The sequence below is a fragment of the Mesoplodon mirus genome (assembly GCF_964341445.2).
Source record: "Mesoplodon mirus genome assembly, chromosome: 10".
Lineage (NCBI taxonomy): Eukaryota > Metazoa > Chordata > Mammalia > Artiodactyla > Ziphiidae > Mesoplodon > Mesoplodon mirus.
The window spans coordinates 69,232,088-69,255,789 of NC_138986.1; the positions used below are offsets into that span (position 1 = coordinate 69,232,088).

General features: G+C 41.7%; 1 protein-coding gene across 1 annotated transcript in view; it reads right to left on the reverse strand.

Moving 5' to 3' along the window:
- Window positions 1–20,171, reverse strand: part of ZNF292 (zinc finger protein 292) — an 87,726-nt gene extending 67,555 nt beyond the window's left edge. The window contains exons 1-2 of the mRNA XM_082633558.1: window positions 19,253–20,171; window positions 18,857–19,053 (exon numbers count right to left, since the gene is read on the reverse strand). Coding sequence (XP_082489684.1) covers window positions 18,857–19,024 — 168 coding nt within the window. The 5' untranslated portion in view covers window positions 19,025–19,053; window positions 19,253–20,171. The remainder of the gene's footprint in view (window positions 1–18,856; window positions 19,054–19,252) is intronic.
- Window positions 20,172–23,702: the final 3,531 nt, after the last annotated feature.

Sequence of the window (23,702 nt, forward strand, 5' to 3'; positions counted from 1 at the left end):
GATCAGAGTGATGATGACACAACTGGAATCCTGAATTTACAAAACCATACATACCAAAGGCTCCCATCTTACCCTATTCATCTACCCCATGAACCCTTGCTGTAATGTAAAAGTAGTTAGGAAAAAATTTTTTGAGTTCAAATTTTCAGAGAAACTATGAGTTCAGGGGTACAGAAATAACTCTTAAAAAAAAAAAAGACTGAACTCAGATAACAGCAACAGTGTGGTTTGTCTCTTTGAAGACCCTTCTTTTCCAAATTATCCTTTCCCAAATTACCCGTATTTCCCCATTTTTATTTATCTGCTCAAAATCTTATCTACTTAAGATACACCCACATATTAGTCTAGATGTTCCTTAACAGGTAGTTGCATTTTCCCACACTGATGAAATAGGGGGTTTGAGTGAGGATGCAAAGTGGGGCTCACAGAAATATGAGAACAGTGGCTACTTGGGAAACAGGGCAGGGAAGGGAGAAGGAATGAAAATGAAGTGTTAAGGAGCCCTCCTCCCCCCCAAAAAAACTGCTCACAACTATTATTTCTAAATTGGACAGCAAGCTTGCCTACTACTCAGAGAAATAGTAGGAAACCCTTCTTTCCTCCATGGCATCCTGCTCCTAGAAAACAAAATAACATTAAAGCATACTCTGCTAATAAAAAGACTTTTGTGATTAGCTGGGAATTTACCTCCACTAACAACACAGAAAAGTATGCTTAAAGTTCTAAAAGAATACCACGGGTACACCAACAAAATTAAAACGATTACTGTGTTAATTAAATTGCCATACCGTGTCACCTGAAGGGAGCTTTTAAAAAAAGTAACTTGTTAGTAAGTTACAATATATACAATATACTTGAATTTCATTTTAGTAAGATACAACATATACTACATATTTCAATTTCATGTTATATTTTCTTGCAGGAGCCAACCAGCAAGAAACAAAAATGTACTTGGTAGTAATACATATTATAAATTATTTTCCTATTATTTTTACTGTTGCAAAGAATTCTACTTTCCTTTAAGATGAGAAGACTTACCTCTTTGCAATTATCTTTCTCTAGTACATCACACCTTTACTGAATGTCACGTCAAAGACTTAAATAATGTACCATTCTTTCCATTGCAGAGGTGAAAAACTCCTATTTGTAACTTTATTAAAAAGCACATTTTTTCTTTTCAAAAGCACTCACTGTGTACATAGTAATTATAAACTAGGTTTTTTTTTAAAAAAATAGGCTACTCTACAGGAAATATGATTTGCTTTTAAAATTTTATTTAAAATACTAACTGGATAAATGCTCCACTGGGAAAATCATCATCTACAGAGTCAGGGCCATCAGTCTTATCTTCAATAGTATCTCTACCCAAAGCTGTTACAAATAGTGAAGTTAAAGCAGTAGGACCAGGAGGTAAGAAACCCATCAAATAGGATTTCTGGTGTCCTACTGTTTTATTAACTTTAAAAAAATAATGTAATTTATTTAATACACTATGCAAATTCATTACTTCCATACCAGTGTAAAGGTTACTGGATATAGCAAAATTATTTCCTATAGAATCATTAATCTGATCATTAATTTACTTTTATTCTTTTCTCCTTCAACTTCTGGAAACATTATCATCATCCATTTTAAGTATATATCACTGCTTCAAAGAAAAAGCTAGAACTAGGGTTCACAAAAACCAAAGTGGAAGTCAGAAATCCAGTAACTGGAAAAATGAGAAAACTTCCTGGGAATGAATGTAGTGTTAATAGAACACTTTAGTCAACTGTACAGCAATAGCTGCAGACATGTGGTAAATGTTATTAAAGACATGAGAGGAGTCTTACCATCAGCAAAGCTACTGATTTTAAATATCCACAAGAAAACTCAAATATGAAAATATTAAACAGAATCAAATTCAGATGTCTACAAATAAACCATTTAACAAGTGAGCACAGCGAAGAAATTAGTCAAAATAGCACTTCTTTGTCTCCTTGTCTCAACAGCTCCACGTCCTCTGGGAGTGTGGGTGTGTTTTTCTTTTAACCCAACCTCCTACTTGGGGAATTTTTTTTAAAAGATAACTCATGCCTGTCATTTGCTAATTTACCAAAAAAAAAAAAAAAAAAAAAAGACCAGGTGGAAATTTTTTGAGCAATAAATATGCCAATAACTTAATAGGATTGAAAAGTTCTCACTTGATGTTTCCTGACTGTTTGAAGTATGAGAGATATTTAACTATGAAACACAATGACTCCATTCCCTTACCTCAACAATTTTTGGGACCAATGACTTTTAAGGACCACTACTACATAATTATAATCCCACTAGAATGAAAACCTGAATTTGCAACCATGGTATTTTTTTAAATACCAACGCTAGTTTCCATGGACTAGCAGGTGAACCAAATAGGCAATGTGTATAAGGCAGAAAGTATTGGTACTAATCTACATACAGTTTTTACGCTCAGTATGCACTTCATCTCATTTTAGCCCACTGCATCAGACAGGGTCAAACCAAAAACCTGGGAACCACACAGTAATTTGAATAGGGAAAGTTTCACATAAAGAATTATTAATTTTAACAGGGGAGTAACACATATAAACAAGTAAAGAGCGCTCTAAAGCAGGGGTCACCAACCTCCAGGCCATAGACCGGTACCGGCCACACAGCAGGTGAGCGGCAGGCGGGCGAGCGAAGCTCCATCTGTATTCACAGCTGCTCCCCATCGCTCGCATCACCGCCTGAGCACTGCCTCCTGTCAGGTCAGCGGCGGCATTAGATTCTCATAGGAGTGTGGTGAACCCTACTGTGAACTGCGTGCAACGTATCTAGGCTGCGCGCTCTTTATGAGAATCTAGTGCCCGACGATCTGAGGTGGAGCTGAGGCGGTGATGCTAGAGCTGGGGAGCGGCTGCAAATACACATCATCATTAGCAGAGAGGTGTGACTGCACTGAGACCATCGTAGATCGACTGCTTGCAGACTCTCATCAAAACCCTACCCGTGAGTGGCAAGTGAAAACAAGCTCAGGGCTCCCACTGATTCTGCGTTATGGTGAGTTGTACAACTATTTCATTATATACTACAATGTAATAATAACAGAAATAAAGTGCACAATAAATGTAATGTGCTTGAATCACCCCTCCCCACCCCCATCCGTGGAAAAACTCTCTTCCACGAAACTGGTGCCAAAAAGGTTGGGGACCGCTGCTGTAAAGAATACCCAAGAACTGAGAGAGTACCAGAAGGAAAAAAACAAACCTGAAAGAGGGTTCTTCCCCAAAGCTAGGGTTTGGACCTTGTTGGAGAAAGTATGGTTACAGCCTACTGGAATCGCAAAGAAGTTTGCCAGGTTCGGTCGCCTGGGCCTAAGTGGCCGGTAGGTGAGTCTGCAAAGAGAGTTGAGGACCTGCTCGCAAGCAGTACCTGCGTGGGGAGGGCCACGGAAACAACCTTGTACAGCGCAAGCAGCCGCACAGGGGAAGTGGGGTGCTGGTGGCCGGGGTGTGCAATGTCCGCGGCAGGAGAACTGTGGTGAGGCAGTCACAAAGTCGGGGCTGGGGCTGTGGGCTCACGAAGAACCTGTCCACTCGGGGCACTCATCTGGGCAGAGGACCACCGGATGTCCCCCTATCTGTGCCACTGGCAGTCATGCAGCAGCAGCAAGAAACACAAACAGAAACCCCTTCTTTGTGTAATGGCCCTTCAGCATCCTCTACTGACACAGCTTAACATGGATCAACAGAGAAATGCTTAAAGGGCCAAGCTCCAATACCACAGAGCAAGTAACAGAGTTGATCCAGAGCTAAGAGAGAAGCTGGTAACAGGCACACTCAATACTCAGGGACGTTCATAAAGGGTAAAGCGTGACAGAAACAATAAACTGGAAATACACATTACATTAAATGTGCCTAAAAAACAACATGAAAAAAAATTCTGATTGGATCACTGTTGTCACTTCTCCAGTACACTATGAAAATGGGGAAAATAAATCAGCACTTATTTAATAACATATCTCAGAAACTTCAGCTACTCACAGCACTATAAACCAGAGGTTTCCAAGCAGAGTATAAAATGCAGTACAGAGGGGGGAAAAACTTTTCCTATGAAATCTATCTAAAACAAACTTTATAATTTAACAGACTCAAATAACTATAGAAGCTGAAATAATACGCGCGTGCACACGGGTGTGAAATTTATGAGACATTCCCATACTGAAGGTTCCTATTCAAATGTTTACTGGTAGGATACCCAATTAAAAGCAGCTTAAAGACCACTGATGACCTACTTTTCCCCATGGATTTTAGGCACTTCTTTGCACCATATAAAAAGGCCAAACACAGGCTTCCCTGGTGGCGCAGTGGTTGAGAGTCCACCTGCCGATGCACGGGACACGGGTTCGTGCCCCGGTCCGGGAAGATCCCACATGCCGCAGAGCGACTGGGCCCGTGAGCCATAGCCGCTGAGCCTGCGCCTCCGGAGCCTGTGCTCCGCAACGGGAGAGGCCACAGCAGTGAGAGGCCCGTGTACCACAAAAAAAAAAAAAAAAAAAAAAAAGGCCAAACACAACACAAATGCAGTTTTTTTCTTAATCCAATGAAATAATTGATCTTAGTTATATTTGGAGATTAGTAACAGATTTCTTCAACAAGTTGCCTTCATTGTAATTTATAAATATGTATTGATTACCCTTAAAAGACCTATACATTACTCAAAGAAATTCAAAACTAATAAGATTCCCACTACTACTAAACAAATAACTTTACTTAACACATTCTTAAATAAAACTATTACTCAAACTCCACTACAATAACTGCTTATATTCATTGCTCTGCTTTCCTGAGGTTTAGTTTCAAATGATTAAATTTTACTATTGTAGATTACCTTTGTGCCCTTAAAACAAATTTCAACAATTAACACTTATATATTCCTCCCAAAAAGAAAAAAAAAAATGTTTTACTTAGTTTGGGTTTTGCTTCTGTTTGTTTTTTTAAAAATTAAGTCTGGGGGCTTCCCTGGTGGCGCGGTGGTTGAGAGTCCGCCTGCCGATGCAGGGGACGTGGGTTCGTGCCCCGGTCCGGGAAGATCCCACATGCCGCGGAGCGGCTGGGCCCGTGAGCCATGGCCGCTGACCCTGCACGTCCGGAGCCTGTGCTCCGCAACGGGAGAGGCCACAGCAGTGAGAGGCTCGCATTCCGCAAAAAAAAAAAAAAAAAAAAAAAATTAAGTCTGAGTTAATTGACTTGGGCAAGTTACTTTACTTCTCCATGCCTCAGCAGTCTCTCATATATAGGGACAGTAACCACCTACTTCAGAGGGTTATCGAGGATTACAATGAGTTCATCTCTCTCAATCTCTCTCCCTCTCAAACACACACACACTTACACTTTACAGTTCCTGGCACACAATCAGCATTTAATGAGCGCAAGCGATTAAGAGAGCTACTACTTATCATTCATTCATGTTTGCTTTATAAAAACTATACATATTTGATCCAACTGAATCCTTGCCTTGAACACAGAAACCCAATGTCAGAACTGAGATGAAACAACTGTGGTCAGAAGAAACCTAATTTCAGGAAGTAATGGCCTCTTATGAGCACAAAATTCACCCCACATTTAAAACCAGCTTATTCAAGCAAAAAAAGAGGAGACAACCATTTAACAGATTTAATCACTTATTAAGCCATGGCCCCTGCTTTTAAGGAGCTCCAATTTGGGGAGAGGGCGAGGAGACAACCTTAATATAGAAAAACTATGATAAAAGCCAGAAAAAATACAGTTCAATAAGAAGGATGGGGAATATGCCATTAAATCCATTTAGGAGTATAGGAAAGCCTCATGAAGAAGATAATAATACCTCATAAACTCATCACAGATTGAAGGAAATAAATATGGAGAAATGGGGTTGATAAAAGAAGGAAATCCTAAAGGGGAAAGCTGGAGCCAAAGCACAGAGGTGAGGGAAGTTATGTAAACTGTGGTATAAGAACAGACTACAAACCCCTAAGGCTCTATATAAAAAAGCCTGCCAATCAGCCAGGCTGGCATGCTAGGTGTCATGTCATGAAAGTCCCTGAATGTAAGGCTAGTGAGCTTGAACTTTATGTTTCATGGAATAGCATGTTCTGTGGTGCTTACTAACGTGGTGGGTGCCATGCTGATACCTCATTTACCTCACAATACTACGATCCTCATCTACGAGAGTAAGAAACTGAGCCCACAGTCAGTAAATGGTAGAGCTGGGATTGCAACTCATGGTGTCTGAGCTCTTCCACATTGTGCTACCTTCTAAAAGTCTTTAAAAATATGATATCCATGCTTTAAAAAGATAACATAATCTTAGCGACAATGTAGAAGAAGATAGGTTAGCGGAGAGAATGGAGAACAGAAAAGTACCTTCATGAAAAAAATGTTTGTTGAATTTTTTGTTGCAAGAAACTAAGTGGCCACTAATAGCATATCAGATCTAACCAGAGAAGGATACAGGAAACAGTGCATGAATAAAATTGACAGAACTCAGTGACTGGGCTGTGGAGGTGAAAGGCGGCGCTAAAAATGACTCAAGATTTCAAAACCTAAGTTTGAGGTGGAAGGGAGGAATGTCACCAATACCAACAGGCTTTCTTTTTGGTGGGGGGTGGGGAGTGGAGAGGAGGGCAGATGAGTTCAATTTCAGACTTGTTTAATTAGAAGTACCAACTGAACCTCACGAGGAAGAGCTGCACAGGTGGTTGGAAGCAGGAGGCAAGAGCTAAGAAGAGTGGCAAGGTCCAAGAGAATGGACCCCTGGAAATCCTATCCAGAGTGAGTGACAGGAGATGCTGTCAGAGTGGATGCCTGCTGAAGATTTAGTATGTAAAGCACGGACTATCAACCAGGGCTCAGGAGCCACTTTCTGATTAGAGTCCTGTCTCAGATATGTTGATGAGATGGGGAAAATGGTTGAGGGTCATTAATGAAGAGTGAGAGGAAGAAAAGAACACTGGGGAAATGCCACAAAAAAATTCAGAAATGTATCTACTCCGTTTAAATATATTAATACTAGCTAATAATTACCATGCATTTCCAGCGGTGAAAGGAAGAGTCAGTGAAGACGACTAAGGAGCAGTCACAAAGGTAGGAGAATCAGGAGAGCAGTGTAAATAAATTGAAGGGAGATGAACTTAAGATGGGGGTCACAAACACTTTTAAATGCCAGAGGCTGAGCAGGCAGCCACTTCAGCCTGTAGCCATGCATGAGTCCAATACTGCCCGATCTTCTGATTTTCCAGGAAAAGCCAAGCACTCTCATTTCAACATGAAAGCTTATGATTTTTAAAATGCTAACAATTAAATTTTATTAAACACAATATGCAGGTATATGAAATAGTCTGAGCTGCTGGATTGCTACTTGGGTCTAAATTTAATAAAGTATTACAAATAGGCCAAGCAGTGACCTTCAAAAGAGTGTCTTCTTCAGTGTGGTGAGGGGTAGAATCCAAACTGCAACAGAAGGTAAGAGATGAAGGCAATGTATAGGGTACCTTTCCAAAGAAGTCTGGCAAGAAAGACTAGAAAACAAGAGTTAGAGAAAGACATTTTTAGGATAGGAGACATCTCATATGTGGAGAGAAGGGGTTAGAGAAAAGGGAGAAATCTGAAGACATGGTCAACATAGCAAAAAGATGAGAAAGACACACACACCCATCTCTGTAGGCTAAAGGACAGAAGCGATGGAAAGAAAAATGTGAAGAAACAGGCAAGTGGAAAGGTTCTCTGAGAAGGCGCACAGACGAAAAGACCCACTTGCCAAAGATCTAGAGAAAACATGAGATGAAGATTTGAGGGAATATATAAATTGGTCTCGGTCCTCTCAACAAAATTTCAGAAAGAATTAAACATAAGCACTAAGTATATCTGTGGGACTGTTTCATGCATAAGTTTCACTATTATTTAATATTTATTGTTTCTCTGATAAGGTACAGTTTCTCTATTTAGACATATTCACATCAGTGTCATGCTTCCAGAGAAGCAAATTTATTTTAAATCTTAGGTACCAAAAAGTGAGTTTATTTAGTGTGCCTTGGTATGTAAAACAAAAATAAGCAGCACAATTAGAAGTCTTTAAAGATAAAACATATTAAAGTCTTCAGTGATGGCTTTATTATGCCTCTAAGACAAGAACATTCATTATCTTTTGGGAGAGTGTAGAAAAGCAGTACAATGAGGGAAAATAAGAAAAAAGAACCATTTGAGAAGAAAATAACAGCAGAAGAGAACTCTGCTTGAACTCCCAACCCCTGGCAACAGCATTGTTATTTTCTGGATTAGTACTGTACTTGTCAAACTGTTCTGCAGCAGTAACTTTTGTTTTATACATAACATTTCAAGTAAGACTTGGGGGGGGGGAGGAAAAGGGAGTTCCCCTCATTTTTTTTTAAGTTTGAAAACCACTAGATGATAAACTAAAGAGTATTTTACTAAGATTAATATTCATTTATGAGGGAAAGTTTCAGACCTAGTCCTTGTAAATGTATTAATAGCTAACATATGCTGTGTGCTTCCAGCATCATAATATGCAAAGTACTCAACAAACATTATATCTTAATCACAACAGCTTTAAGGCAGATATTATTCTTACCTCCAGTCTAGAGATGAGCACAAAGACACAAAACCAAGCCTGAAATCCCACAGAAATAAGGGAGCTAGAATTCTAATCATAGTTCAAAATCTATACTTTCAGTTACTAGGTAAATACTAGCTTTTCTCATCCCAGCCTCTCAAATCCCAGGTTCAAAATTTTGGACAAAGGAAAGATTTTAATTGCAAAGCCAATAATCTTCTCCTGGCACATTCACACACATTGAGTAATCTGCATGCCCCCCATGATAAAAAGACCTTTCATAAATTATTATAAAATCTAATCCTGCCTTCTCTAAAATGTAGGCTTTAAACAAGCTGGTTAATCAGTAATCTAATGTTATTTTCAAAATGACGATAATAGATGACTTCAAAATGATAGAATTATTAATGTAATAACATTATTCTAGGTCACTATCATGTATAAAACATCAAAGGTGTTTCCAAAGTAGTCTCTAAATGTAAATGAAAATGTTACTTTATACAACAACAATCGTTTTAAATAATCATGCCTTGATCCATTCTTTCTACATTTTTTTTTTTTTTTTTTTTTTTTTGCGGTACGCGGGCCTCTCACTGCTGTGGCCTCCCCCGCTGCGGAGCACAGGCTCCGGACGCTCAGGCCCAGCGGCCATGGCTCACGGGCCCAGCCGCTCTGCGGCATGTGGGATCTTCCCGGACCGGGACACGAACCCATGTCCCCTGCATCGGCAGGCGGACTCTCAACCACTGTGCCACCAGGGAAGCCCCCTTGATCCATTCTTATACCAACAATCAGCAAGAGTCTGTAGCATCTCCATGTCAAGGATAAAAAACAAAAACAAACAAACAAAAAAACCCCAGGAAAGTCTTAAGTAGCATGCCAAGGGTCACAATAAACAATTTCATGAAAATTAAAATCAGTGTCCTTAGAATTCCAACACTTTAATTCACAGTACCTAATGAGCTGTCAAGCAAAGTATACATGAAAGAATTTGGAGGGTAGGGTTTCTTCATCAAGTAAAACAAGATTTATAAAAGATAATTCGGTGAGGAGGGGCACCAAACACCACAAATGTTTTCATTCAAGATAGGTAAATCCTCAAAGGTCTTCTGGTGTGAAAAATAATTTCTCTTTAGGCAGCATTTACAACATCAGATTGCCTTTTCAGAAACACTAAATAGGTCACAATATTAAATATACTAAGTCTGACTCATTCTTGCCAACATATTCAGTTTTACATACTAGGGTTCATTCTGAATTACTAAGGAGCAATAGTTATGACAAGCACTCAGAAACCCTTCCTAGAAAATATCTTCATGCAGGGAATTCCCTGGCGGTCCAGTGATCAGGACTCGGCGCTTTCACTGCAGGGGAGTGGGGCGGGGGAGGTTCAATCCACAAAACAAAACAAAAAAAATGACTGGGATGGGGATCAAGTCAATTAATTACTACTATTAAATTTAGATTACCTCTTTCTAAATGTAAAATCTGTATCTAGGAGTGATAAAACATAACATTGCCTATACATCAGGCATCAATAAGGATGCCAAATGTTCCACACGAATATATTATCCATATATTTGAAATTCATTTTTTAAAGAACTGCTTCATTTTAGCCATTTAACCATATAGCTCAGTCGTCTAAACAAATGCCTAATAAAACTGAACATTTTCTGATAAATCAATGTCATACTGAACAGTATTATATAGCAATGATCAGGTCCTAAGAGGCAATTTGGGTAAACAGACATTTAAGCAGACTAAACGCTTTTTAATCCTATGATCTCACAAGTCTTCAGATTAAACAATTAATTGTTAGTAAAGTGTAACAGTGCCTGTTTTGAACATTAACTCTCTTCCTCTTCAATCTGTTTGGTCTAGACTCTAACTCCAAGGTTCACCCTCACCCCAAACAAAGCATGAGCTAAAATCTTGTCTTGATTGTTGGGGACCTCCTATTTGAACCCAAAGCCATTTGACTTTTCACTGCGTAACACGGCTCCTCTGAACAAAGTCACAAAGGCAGTAAAATGAGGAATGAACAATTTAGATGGAGCAGAAAGTTCCTGCTGAACAGTGAAAGTATTTTTTAAAAAGTAAACAATAGAGCACGGAGACCACTGGGCTCAAGCTTAAATTTGGATTTGATCCTATGTACCAGTATTTCTCAAATTGATTCCATGGACATATGCTGGGTTTTTAACAGTCATTTAAATTTAAAATTGTATTTTAATTTTGATGCTCCTCATAAATAAAACCGTATGAATTTTCCGAATCAACTAGACTAGAAGGTCACCTTACAACTTAGGACTACCTATGTTTGTGCTTATTACTGAATTGAGCCCATTGACTCCCTATAAGCAGTGTTTTCCAATTTCTTGGTTATGACGTATTACTGGATCATAAAATCAAGAGCAGCTTTTTAAAACAATAATAGTAAATGAAAACATAATGCATCACACACAGTAAAGGTAAGTATTTTTTTGTGATAAATTTTGTTTCAGTGGACAACTAAGTGGTGATGTAAAAAAAAGTTACATCTTACTCTGAGCTGAGTAACTCTAAAATCTACAGACTCTCTTGGGTTTCTGCAAACACAAATTTGAGAAACACTGTCATGAGTACTGGACTGCCACTGAGGTAGAAGGATAAAAGCAGGATGTTGGGGGAATTTCACAAACTGAATGGAAGGTTAAAAGCAAGTTCATCAGTTAAAAGGAAAAAGAAGTTCAAATATTAGGACAAGAACTAGGATGTTATTACTAAACTGTACAAGGTAAGACAACACAAAACACCACATACAGACCAGGTTTAATATTAAGGTAAAGAACCATGGCAAATAAGAGGTTGTTCCACAAACTTTCCAAAGTTACAGTGATGGAGCGGGATGCCCTTCTTCTATTTGGAAATTTAGATTAGAAAGCAGGAATAGAAATGCCTTTTGCCAATCAAAGAGAAAAGGGGTAATTGGATGTGCTTTGATGACAGAATATGTGTGACAACAAAGAAAGCAGAGGTGGGGCTATAGAAACAAAAAATTAAAATCTCACCCAAAAAAGTGCCCAGAATTGCAGTGGAGAATAAACAGAAGTGGGATATGTCATAGACTGTTATAAAATTGGTCCCTGAAGCATCACATCTCCCTGTACCCACGAAGAGGCTGGGTATGACTACTTGTTGAGCCAATGGGACAATGGCGAACATGACACAAGCAGAGGCTTGAAAAGTAGTTGTGCTACAGAACTGGCTTTCCTGCTGCAAAGTAAAGAAATTCAGGCTACGTTACTAGAGGGTAAGAGTGGAGCAGAGATGAGCCAACTTAACTGGGGCCCCTCAACCAACCCACCAACCACAAGACATATGAGTGAGACCATCTGGGATCATTCAGCCCCAGACAACCTACCAGCTGACTGCAGAACAACCCAAAAGACCCAGAGACTTGAGAAAAGTAATAAAAACGGCTGTTCTTTTAAAGCCACTGTGTTTTTGAGTAGTTTGTTACATGGCAGTAACTGACACAGGATACTTCAAGAAAAACCAAAGGCTCTAACATTCTGAACTTTTTAAAATTTCAATGCCTCAACCTCGGAAGGGTAAGTCTTTAAGAAATATAACCATATATTATCTGCGCTTACAGGATTAGTTAAAATTCCTTGGTTCGGATCTTAAACCCTTAGTCTGGTTCTAATCTACCTTTTCTATCCTATTTTCATCCCAACCCGTGACATTTTTCTCCAAGATGCCAGTTTGAAAAGTTGTTCCAGTTCTCTGAGGTTTATTCCCATCCTTCCCACTTTAGTTATCCACATTCAAGACCCAATGTAAATAGTGTTTTCCTTTCCTTTCCTTTCAATTTTTAGCTAGTGTAAGTAATTTTAAAATGCTCTAGTTTTCTTAATTCACACTCTACTTATTGTATTAATCACTAGATACTTTACTATCTAATAGTATTACTTGCTTAACTATTAATATATGTACCAGATTTTGTAAGCTCTATCCACGCCATAATTCTCCATAGCTCCCTTCGTGCTCCCATATAAGAGGAATTTCAATATGTTTAAAATAAATTAAGATGTAACTGACTGAACTTTAACAAATCTTCTTGGCTAAATATATGTAAGGTGGGAAAAGGTAACATTTTTTCCTGTGAGGTGCACTGTGCAACTCTAAATGATAAGAGAAACAATGAATCAAGAGGTTCTCCTGGAAAACAACACATAGTTAAAAGTTACACAGCGTATCTGACACATTAATAAAAAGTAAACTTTCCATTTTAGAAGCAAGGCTACTCACACATTGATTGGTTTATTTTATGAACTGAATTTACGTGTGGGAGTTGGGAAAAATAAGGTAATTTCTCAGCTTTGACAGAATCTCCAGGAAAGTAAGTACAGCAGCAGTTTCATACAGTTAAGACCATACATTTTCAAAAATCCTTGGTTTTGCAGATTAGTCATATAAAATATCATGAATGGCAATTGCAAAATACCTCTTCCCTTCCCCCATTTTAATTTAGGATCAAGAGGTGTTAAGAAGGAGGCAAGCAAAATTTGGTAAAGTTTTCCTTTGCTAAAACTGGTATAAGTATATTCTGGAAAGTAGAATTTAACATCTCCAGCATGCAATCATACTAATTATGAACACTTAACAAATTATTTCCCCTGAGCATTACCTAAACTTTTAAAGTTTAAATGACTTATTACTCCCTCAATACCTAAAGTAATTATCACTAATTAACAAGCAAGCTATCTTTTCTTCTGATTTGAAGTGACCTACAAATTAACTTAAGATAGTCTCTAATAATCAAAAGAAAGTCAAGTTTCTCAAGGAAAATATTTAAGTATTTTCAAAATTTTTGCCTCTACCATTAAAGCTAAGCAAAACATGCAGACAAACAAAAGAATCAACTTGTGTCAAATAGACGGAAGAAATATATATAAAGATATACTGTAACTGCACAATTTAAACAGTAGCTCTCAACAGTTTTAATTTCATTTGTTTCTTATACCAACAAGGCACTAAACACAGTTAATAAAGGCATTAAGGTCTAGGTCAAATCCTACCTTTTTAGTAAAGCCTTCTGTCTGATAACCCAGTCTGATGTGCTTACTACCTATTCTGAACTCTGAAATTACTACACATAAAATTAACTTACTCTTCTAAATAACCACCAACAATTAACTGATTAATTAGACACAGGTGCAGACTACAATTATTACACAGTTTAAAACAGAAACCCATAGATTTACGTGGGCAGCTACAGAATGATCTCAAAGATACATTTTTTTGGTGAAGAAAAGGATGCAGTATAGGGCTTCCCTGGTGGCGCAGTGGCTGAGAGTCCGCCTGCCGATGCAGGGGACGCGGGTTCGTGCCCCGGTCCGGGAAGATCCGACATGCCGCGGAGCGGCTGGGCCCGTGAGCCATGGCCGCTGAGCCTGCGCGTCCGGAGCCTGTGCTCCGCAACGGGAGAGGCCGCAACAGTGAGAGGCCCGCGTACCGCAAAAAAAAAAAGAAAAAAAAGATGCAGTATGTCCTGATTTTTTTAATTAAAAAAAAAAAAAAAAAAAAAAAAAGAGTACGGATTCCCTGGTGGCACAGTGGTTGAGAATCCGCCTGCCGATGTAGGGGACGCGGGTTCGTGCCCCGGTCCGGGAAGATCCGGGAAGATCCCACATGCCGCGGAGCGGCTGGGCCCGTGAGCCATGGCCGCTCAGCCTGCGCGTCCGGAGCCTGTGCTCCGCAACGGGAGGGGCCACAACAGTGAGAGGCCCGCGTACAGCAAAAACAAAAAAAAAGTAAACAGCATTTCTGGGAAGACACATAAAATGCTATCAGGGGACTGTCTTTGTGGAAGGTGACTGGAGGCCTAGGGTGGGAAGGAGAGCAAGTTTTCAGTGTATGCCCTTTCTCGGTCTTTGAATTTTTAAAAACCATTTTAACGTACCACATTTTCAATTTAAAAAAGGGGAATAAAAAATAAAGCACATATGTTAATGATACACAGCCTTTTGACATCTCTTCAGTTGTAATCTTGAAGTGATATTTAAATCTTATTAGTTTATATCCTATTAGAATCTCCTGTATCTTATATTCCCTAACATTTAAACCTAGTCCTTGCATTAAATGCTTTCTTAAGAGCACAGAATTTCAATTTTATCAAAAGGTCAAATCTCTGCTTTAATCAGGATAACTAAGTATTCTGACTTTGCTACCCTCCTTAACCTAGTAAAAGTGAATTGTTTTAGTAACTGGTTAAGTAATTGCTCTTAATTTCTGCTAAGAAAGTAGAAATTTTCAAGTTCAATGTGCACTGAAGCTCAGTGTGTGCATTTATATGTGGTTGAAAAGCAATGACCTGGATCTGCTCCAGATTAACTGCATTTCTTAATATAACTATATTAACATGAAAAAGCATAAGGACAAAAAAAATCTTAATATATTCTTCTTCTTTCTGGTCACTGTTTCTCAAAAGAGCACTTGTGGGTATTTAGGCAGAGGGATAAATTTTAATGGAGTGGGACTATCCTGGTCACTTCAGAAAATGTAGTATCCATGGCCCATGGGCACTAAATGCCAGTTATCACATCCCCAGTCACTGCAGTAACCAAACAACTGACCCCACGTGTTTCTAAATGTCCTTAAGAGAGAAACGCAGTGGGAAAAAGTACTATGCCCAGTTGAGAAGCTGCTTATATGAATCAAGGTATGAACAAAGGTAAGAAGCGTGCGTGTGTGTATGATACACAACCATATTTCCACAACTGCAATTCTACCTTTTAAAATAATTGTCACCAGAAGGTAAATAACCATAAACAGTCACAACTCATGTATTAATCAACGAGTCATCCAGTCCAGTATGTAATGCAGTCAACAAACACCATGCTCCAACAAATCATTCTTCAACTATTACGATGGCTTAACTTTTTAAATGAATCATTTTAAAATCCTTTTAGAACAATTCTCCTATTGGAATGCTTCTGTTCAAACTCCCAAATAAATAACCTTCCATATAAAAGATATAAATCACAGTTTACTACAATTACTTGTCTACCTTCCTCCAGAGACTGTAAGATCCTTGAAGCCAGGGACCATGCTCATGGTTGCCTGGCCCTCAGTGTAGGTATTCAATAACAATGCTGAATGAGTGAGTGAATCCTGGCCTAGTCTAATACAATAAACAGTCCCATAAGTTCCAACTACAATCTGTTTTTATATAATGACACTGAAACAAATAAATACAATAAATTATTTCTGGTTATCCTATATTCTTATTCTAATTTGCTTTTAGGAAAATTAAACATTATCCAGATTACAGCTAGCTTGTAAAGATATAAGGAAATCTAAGATTTTCTGACAAATACTCCCATATGCCCATCCTCTACCACGTTCCCTTCCTCCTACTCTTAAGCTTTAAGCAAACGTTCATATAGAAGTGGGGCATGCTTCCAGGAAGCAACCTAATATAAACAGCAAAACAATACAGTTAACAATAAGAAAAATGTTTTTCATTTCTATTTTACTTCTCAGAACTCAAGAAATCTGTTACCATCCTACAGTTCATTCAAAAAGAAAAATCCATAAACTAGAAAGAGCAAGCAACTTTATTTCTGTAGGTTTCACTATTCTCCAGAAACTCACCTTTTGTTGAGGTAAAAATTCAGAATATAAACTAATTCACATTTAAAAGCACTAAGCATCAACACTTGCAGAATATTAACTCTGAAGCCCACTAACTCTGACAAATATTTATTCATCTTTGCCTTCCTGAAGCATGTGAATATCCCTGATTTACAGAAGAACCTTAGATAGAAAAAGTTAAATGATAATCTCCAGGTTAGAAACGTAGATATAATTTCTAGCTCCTAGTATTTCTAGCACGGTTCTTAAACTGCTCCAATAAACTCTGTAATTGTTAACCACTGCTCTGCTCTTTCAACTGGTAGCAAAATGTTAATAATAATGGCTGTGATACCATTTTAAAGAAACAACTGTTTCAAGTTACCTCCCATCTGGCAAGACCAAATTGGAAACTTATTATATATATATACATTATATATATATATAATGTTCTACAGGGGATTTTAAACATCAGATACACTCTACTATTCGAATACTGGAGATCACTTTTAAATGCATTTACGTTATTGTGGGATTTTAGTGCATGCAATATGTCATTTTTTTTTTTGAAATCCACAAACCCAGCATTTGTTTTATTACTATTTCATGTAGCACTGGTCAATAAAAACAATTTACATGTTGTAAGACTAATCACTTAAAACTAATACAGGAAATTACCTTCATGCTGACAAAAATGAATACTGTTTCATACATTAAAAATAATTTTAAAGTGACAAATATCTGATGTTGCACACCCTCCAAATTAAGTCCAACTTGTATGAGATTCCACTTTCCCAGAATTATTAATCCTGATTATACATATTGCTGGTCAAGACTATTTACAGCAATAAGCCTTAAATCCATCAACGGAAACTGTTACCTGAAAAATGTCTTTCAGCAAAGCTAGACTTTAATACTTTTCACTGACTGAAAAGCTAACTTTACTTATAAATGAAAGAGTTCCTTTCATGGGCATCTTATTAAAGTTTTTTTTTTTTTAAGCTAAGATAAATTTTAAAATCTGGAAGACCAATTAAGAATGAGTGTTTACCGTCAGGATAGTGAAATTAGTCAACTTCAACAATTCTTTAAAACTAGGATTCAAAGGAATAACAGAATCTCTAATTATGCCATAGGTATTCACCAGACCTATATTACCTTAAGTGGGTGGCTTTCACACTGCATTTATTCCCAGACAAGTCACCATGCAATCTCACAAAGTTTTTTTGTTGTTTTGCTTTTTAAGATAACCGCCATCAAATAATTTGCGACAATAAGGTGCATAGAACAATCGAGAATTTCTGGTATGGGATCAAGTATCCCTGATCTTATAAAGAAAGATTTCAGAACTTGGAGGCCAAAAGTTAAGTGAAAATGTGATCTACTCTGACATGCTAAGACGGTCCACCATTGTTCGACCTTAAGTTCAGTATCTTAATGAAACAACTTCTGTATAATGACATACATGTTCACAAGCTAACTCTAAATGTGACCCGTTTAAATTCTTTTTCTTCCTCAAGAAGATAATCTAACCAAAATCTTGACCACAGCCAGCAGCAGCACCTTGCAATTTCAAATGTAACTGGAGGGTAGGTAATCAAGTCCAAATGTAGACACAAACTCCCCGATTTCTATCAAGCAAACAGTGCTATTAACATTCCAAATCCTGGTTAGAACGCAGTTACTGGAAAGCAGTGTCCTTGTGCAAGAAAAGGAAAGGCCTGAAACTGACCTGAGCACGGGTCCACATGAACCTCAGTCTACTCCGTTCCACCGGGAGGCCAAACAGGGAAGGCTCCAAGTAATAGGGGGGTGGGGAAACGGCAGAGGAAGGGCAGAGAGGAAACCACACTCCTCCAAGGATGAAGGCAAAAGAGAAGCGGACTCTGGAAAAGCCGCTGCACAGCGACATCCGACCCTAGGATACACACACAGGGACAGCTTCTCTCCACCGAGGAGAGCAACCTTTACCATGGAAGCGGTGCTCCTAGCAAGTAAAGGCAGGAAGGGACAACCTCCGCGCCGCCTACCCCCGAACGTCTCGCCCAGCTAGAAGGGGTCGGCGGGGACTGCTCCTCGGAACATCAACAAAGGCCCCTTCAGTCCTAAGGCGAAACTCGAACAACAAAGGCCCGGAGACAGCGAGAACGGGGCCGGGGGCGGGACGGATGAAAGCAAAAGGAGGCAAAGGAATCAAACCAGTGGGGGCGGAGGCCCATTGGAGTGGGACGCGGGGGCGCAGAGGCGGGGGGCGCGGTAATCCCCAGTGCACAATAAGAGAAGGAGGAAGGGGACCTGGCCTCCATTCCCCCCTTAGCCTCTCCTACGGCGGAGAGGGCTCCAGTCCTCGCAGTCTGCATCTCTCGGCCGCGGGGACCGCGCAGTCCCGAGTTCGGGGAAGGGAAGGGGAGGGGGGATTTTCCGCCCTGACCACAACTCCCTTCCCCCAGCCGGGAGCCTCCGACAACAACCGCCACAACGGCAGCCACACAAAGGCGCCTTCCTCGTACTCCCCCGCTCCCGCCCGGGCGGCGGCGCAGACGATGCCAAGGCAGCGAGGACCACCGCACGGCCGCCAAGCGCTCGCTCGCCCTCTTCCCCCTCTAGCAGGGGGAAAGGGGGAGGGGACCCCAGGCGCCCTCACCTGGCACAGCTGCTGACAGTACTCCGTGGACGCCTCCACGGCCGGCACCCGGCTCTCCCGCAGCTGTCGCTCCAGCTCCTGGAGCCGTTCACCCAGGCGCTGCAGCTCCGCGGCACAGCCGCCTCCGCCGCGACTCAACCTCTCCTGTTCGGCCTCTTCGTCCGCCATCTTCACACCCCGCTCCGTCGCGTACGCACCTGGGTCACGTGATAACACAATGCCACGTTCGGCGGGGTCACGTGCCGGGCGCGCTCGCACGCCGCCGAGCACGTACAAAGGGCCCGGTGGGGAGGATGGGGGGCGGGGAGAGTGGCGCGAGGGAACCCGAGGGAGGTGAAGGGAAGGGGAAAGGAGGAGGGCGGGGTTGGGCGGTACGGAAAACCGCGGTTTACTTACCCCCAGCGGGAAGTGGGCAGCAGCGGACGAAATGGGCGGGCCGGTGGAGGCCTGTTCTCGGTCACGTGAGGGCCGCGAAGCGGGGAAAAGCCTGGGGAGGGGCTGTCTTTTCGACCGTCCGGATCCCGGCGTGGCTTTCCCCAGTTTCCGAAGCCTTCTACGGACATATGCCCCAGTTCCCCAAGAGGACGGGTGAGGGAGAGCTCTGGGTGGGCTGGGGCAAGGGCTGCATTTGCGATTGGCCCGAAGGCAGGCCAGAGGCAGGGGAAGTGGGAGCAGGTAAAACCCACCCATGGACCAAGAGCGTGAGAGCCAAAGCGGGACTATGAACTGTCAAAATTGTCTCCGACTTCTCACCGAGAGGGGGAGGAGGGATCCAGTGCCTGAGGTACCAGATCTCGTCCCACTCCTCTCCTCGTCAGTCCCAAGAACGCCTCTCCCTTAAGGGAAACACAATCTCTAGGGGGTTGAGGCAACAAAGAAAAATAACAATTGGGTCAGAGCAGAATGAGGTCCAATCCTCAGTCTGGAAAACGGAGCAAACTCATGAAAAGCATAGCTTAAAAGATTTCAACTGTGAAATTGTGGACGTTGGAACCAGGTGATTTTTAAACCACGAAAACGTTTCTGTTATAAGTGATAGCCAACTAATCTGTTCCGCCGCGATTTAAGACTCTCCTACACACTACAGAAATCACCGCCACATAAAACACGATCTATATGAAAGCTCTTGAAAAGAAAGTAGGTCAAGAAAAAAAAAAGCAATAAGGACTCCATTAAAAATCACAACGGAGGGGAAGTTGCTAAAATATAAGAACAAGGTTACCGAGAGTTATTACAGATTCAACAGTATTTTTTCCTGGTGCTGCAAATAGAGATGGCATTCTGAACCAAATTTTATTTACAACCTGGAAAGAATGAACACTTAGCACTTTAACAGAACAGTAGAAATATAAAAATTCAAGTGCTTAAGCCTAAAGTTCAGAATAAAACAAATATTTTGTTAGTAGTCGAAAATTAGACAAAAGGCTAATCTTTCTTACAACTTGTCTACAGAAATTCAGAAACAATGATAGTGATGAGGCATGTGGAGATTTCTAGTATTAATAGAAAATGTTCTAGACAGTATGTTGTCCAGAATGAATGTTTGTAATGCATCAGTGATGGTGATGCTTAAGTGCCATTATATAAGATGAGTGGGCACAAATGAACCCCTTATAAAAGCCATTATCAGTTAAAATAATAACAGCATATGTGTGCTGATATTACATATTAACAATACAGGTTCTTCAAATAGTTACAAATGGAAGAGGCTGGGGAGTACACTCAAGGGCTAAGGAACAAAGATGTAAAAGTATCACTGAGAGCTTAAAAAGCAACAGTGAAGGCAGCTAATGGATTTAATATTTGCAGCTCACTCTCCCAAGTGAAGTATTTTAGATGTCCAAACAAGATTTCTCCAATGTATGTTATCTTAGGATAACCGTTAAAATATAAAAAATGAGAAATATGAGATTAGCCACATATACCAGTAAATTCAAGGACATCTAAGACATCAAAGGCTAGCAAGACACATTTGCACTTCAAGTATAATGGTTTACACCACACCTAATCTGTAGAAAGAAAGAAAAAAAGAAGAAAGGAAAATATATCCAAAGAGAAATGTATCCACTTATTGATTAAAAACAAAGAGCCCAAGAATGTAGGTCATTTCCACTTCCTGCCCATGATAGCCCTAAAACCAAAGAGATTTGATTACCAAATTGATTCTGAGCATTATCACTGTCTTGCAAACATCCCTCAGCTTGGAAGACTAAATCTTTCACTTTTATTTGGTATCTTTCTCCCCACCTTCCCCTTCCTGCGTTCCTCCGTATTAGAATCTATAGAAAGTGTAAGGACTAGGGGTGAGTGGTGGAATTAACGACAATTTATTGAATTTATAGGCAGGCACTGCTTGATATGGGGAAAATCAAAGGTGAATGAAAACTATCCCTGCCTTGAGGAAGCTTACAGTTTTGAGGAAGAGTGACCTGCAATGGCAGTTCGTTCGACAAGTGTTCTATTACGAGAATGCATGCAGATTCAATTCGGAACACCAAAGTCGTCTAAGGTGCTAGCTGTAATGTCCATCGAATCTCTACAGAAGTGCAGGTTTTTTTAATTAAATGAGGGCTGGAAATACTTTCCCTTGACAAGTCGACCTTGTCTTCGAGACCTCAGAAATTTCATTCTTATCCATTAAAAAAGTGTATCAGCAAGTACACATGACGTATTGTACTTACGTCCATTTGTTCTTGTAATAACACTGTCAGTTCACGGGAATCATTGCACACACGCTCACACACACCCCTACTTACTGAGACGTTCCTGGGGGAATTCGGAGGCCCGTTCCATGGAGAAAACAAGCATAAGCCCCGGGGCCAAGAGACTTGGCGTCTCTGGGGACCTCAGTGTCTGCGCCGCGAGTGCCCTTGCCCATTTTGGACACAGCGCGACTGCTATGGACGTGATACAATCATATGGACGTTCAGTCCCAAGAGACTCGATTTCAGAGTAAATCTGGGAGACAGAAAAAGCCCCCCACCCCACCCCTGCGATCAATAAAGCCGGGGAGACCCTTAGGGGACAGAGGTCGCTGCATCCAGGCCGCGCCTGCCTGCCTGCTTCACGAGTTTCCCGGGCTGCCCCGGCCCCCCAGCTCGCTAGTGCACGTTTTTTTTTTCCCCCTAAAATTCTTGAAATAGCAGGGCCTGGTGGCAGGAAGGGCGCTGGATTGTGCCTGCTAACAGAGCCAGAGGGCCGCGCCAGGGGTGCGGCGGGCGCGGCGGACGGCTCAGGGCTGAGGCTGGGCACGTCCTTCCGACCGGGGCGCCGAGCAACCCCAGCACGCTGGGAGAGAGCGCGGGCCTCAGGGGGCAGAGAGCGCCCCGCCCTCCTGCCGCCGTTTCTCCCTTCCCCGGCAGTCTCCCGGGGCCCCGGCCACCGGGAAGGTGCGCGGGGCTGGAGCCGGGCTGAGGCCGCCTCCGATCTGCTCGGCTAACCGTGTCCTCGCGTCCCCACTCGGCCGAGGCGGGACGGGACTCCCCTGGCGCGGCACGGCGCTCGATTGCCTGGCAGCTGCGCGGGTGCTCGCGCTCTTCGTCCGGGGGCCGGCGCTCAGCAGCCCCAGCCCCGGCATCTGCCGGCGCGGCTCTTCCACCCGGCGCTGTGGATCGAGGCCGCAGGGCGGCTGTGGCTCGTGGTTCGGGAGCCGCGGGCGCCCGGGACCTCCAGGCCGAGGGATGCTGGAGCCTCTCCAGGGCGCAGCGGGGCTCCGGGGCTCCGGAAACCGACAGGGCGGGAATGCTAGAGTCTGTGCTGCGGAGGCCGCGACGCGGGCACGACTGCTGGGTCTCGGGCGGGTTCTACCTGCTCTCATCCGAGGGGCTGAGCCGCGAGGCCCCAGACAGGCCGCCTGCTGGATCTCAGAGGTGAGGGCCGGAGTCTGTCTGGGGATCGGTCCAGCAGAAAGTCCCCCCGGAGTCTGGGAACCACTTCTGTGTCCGCGGACACAAAGAGAGCATGGGTTGAAGGTCTATTGGAATCGGTTAAAAACACACCACACTTTCCCGAGGAAAACATTTTTCATGAGAGGAGCAGCGAATGGAGTCCAATCAAAGATGAAAACACGAGGCAGGTGCTGTGCCACATATTGGAATGATTCTAAAGGCACCGGAAACGCTGGGCCCGCATTTAAAACGATTAATTCTAGTCCTTACGTTCTTCCCAGAAAGAAGATAGCATGTATATTTAAATAAACAGGTAGTTAAATGAGGGGAGATATTTGTATTGCCTATTTGGATTTTTTTTTCTTTCCATGAGGAAAAGCCAGGTGCAGATGAGAAAGAGTAATACCATTCTAAGGAAAATGCTTTTAATAGAGCCTCAATTATTCAAGCGTAAATTAACCGCGAAATAAAGCAAAATAAATCTTGGAAGCATAAATGTGGCATACGTTATCTCTGTAGAGAACCCCTGAGTTGATTCACAGCATCTCTCCCAAGAAGAAATATAGAAATTGCCTTTAGAAAGGCAATATAAAAGTGCCTTTTTCGGGCCTCCCTGGTGGCGCAGTGGTTGGGAGTCCGCCTGCCGATGCAGGGGATGCGGGTTCGTGCCCTGGTCCGGGAAGGTCCCACATGCCGCGGAGCGGCTGGGCCCGTGAGCCATGGCCGCTGAGCCTGCGCGTCCAGGGCCTGTGCTCCGCAATGGGAGAGGCCACAGCAGTGAGAGGCCCGCATACCGCAAAAAAAAAAAATAAATAAATAAAAAGTGCCTTTTTCTTATATTTCTAAGTTTTCATCATTGTATCTCATTTACCTCGTTGGAAACCCATCAGAGAGTATCACTTTTGTGGACTCTGGATTTTAAAAAATAGGGCTGTCAAAGTGTGATGAACTTGGAAATG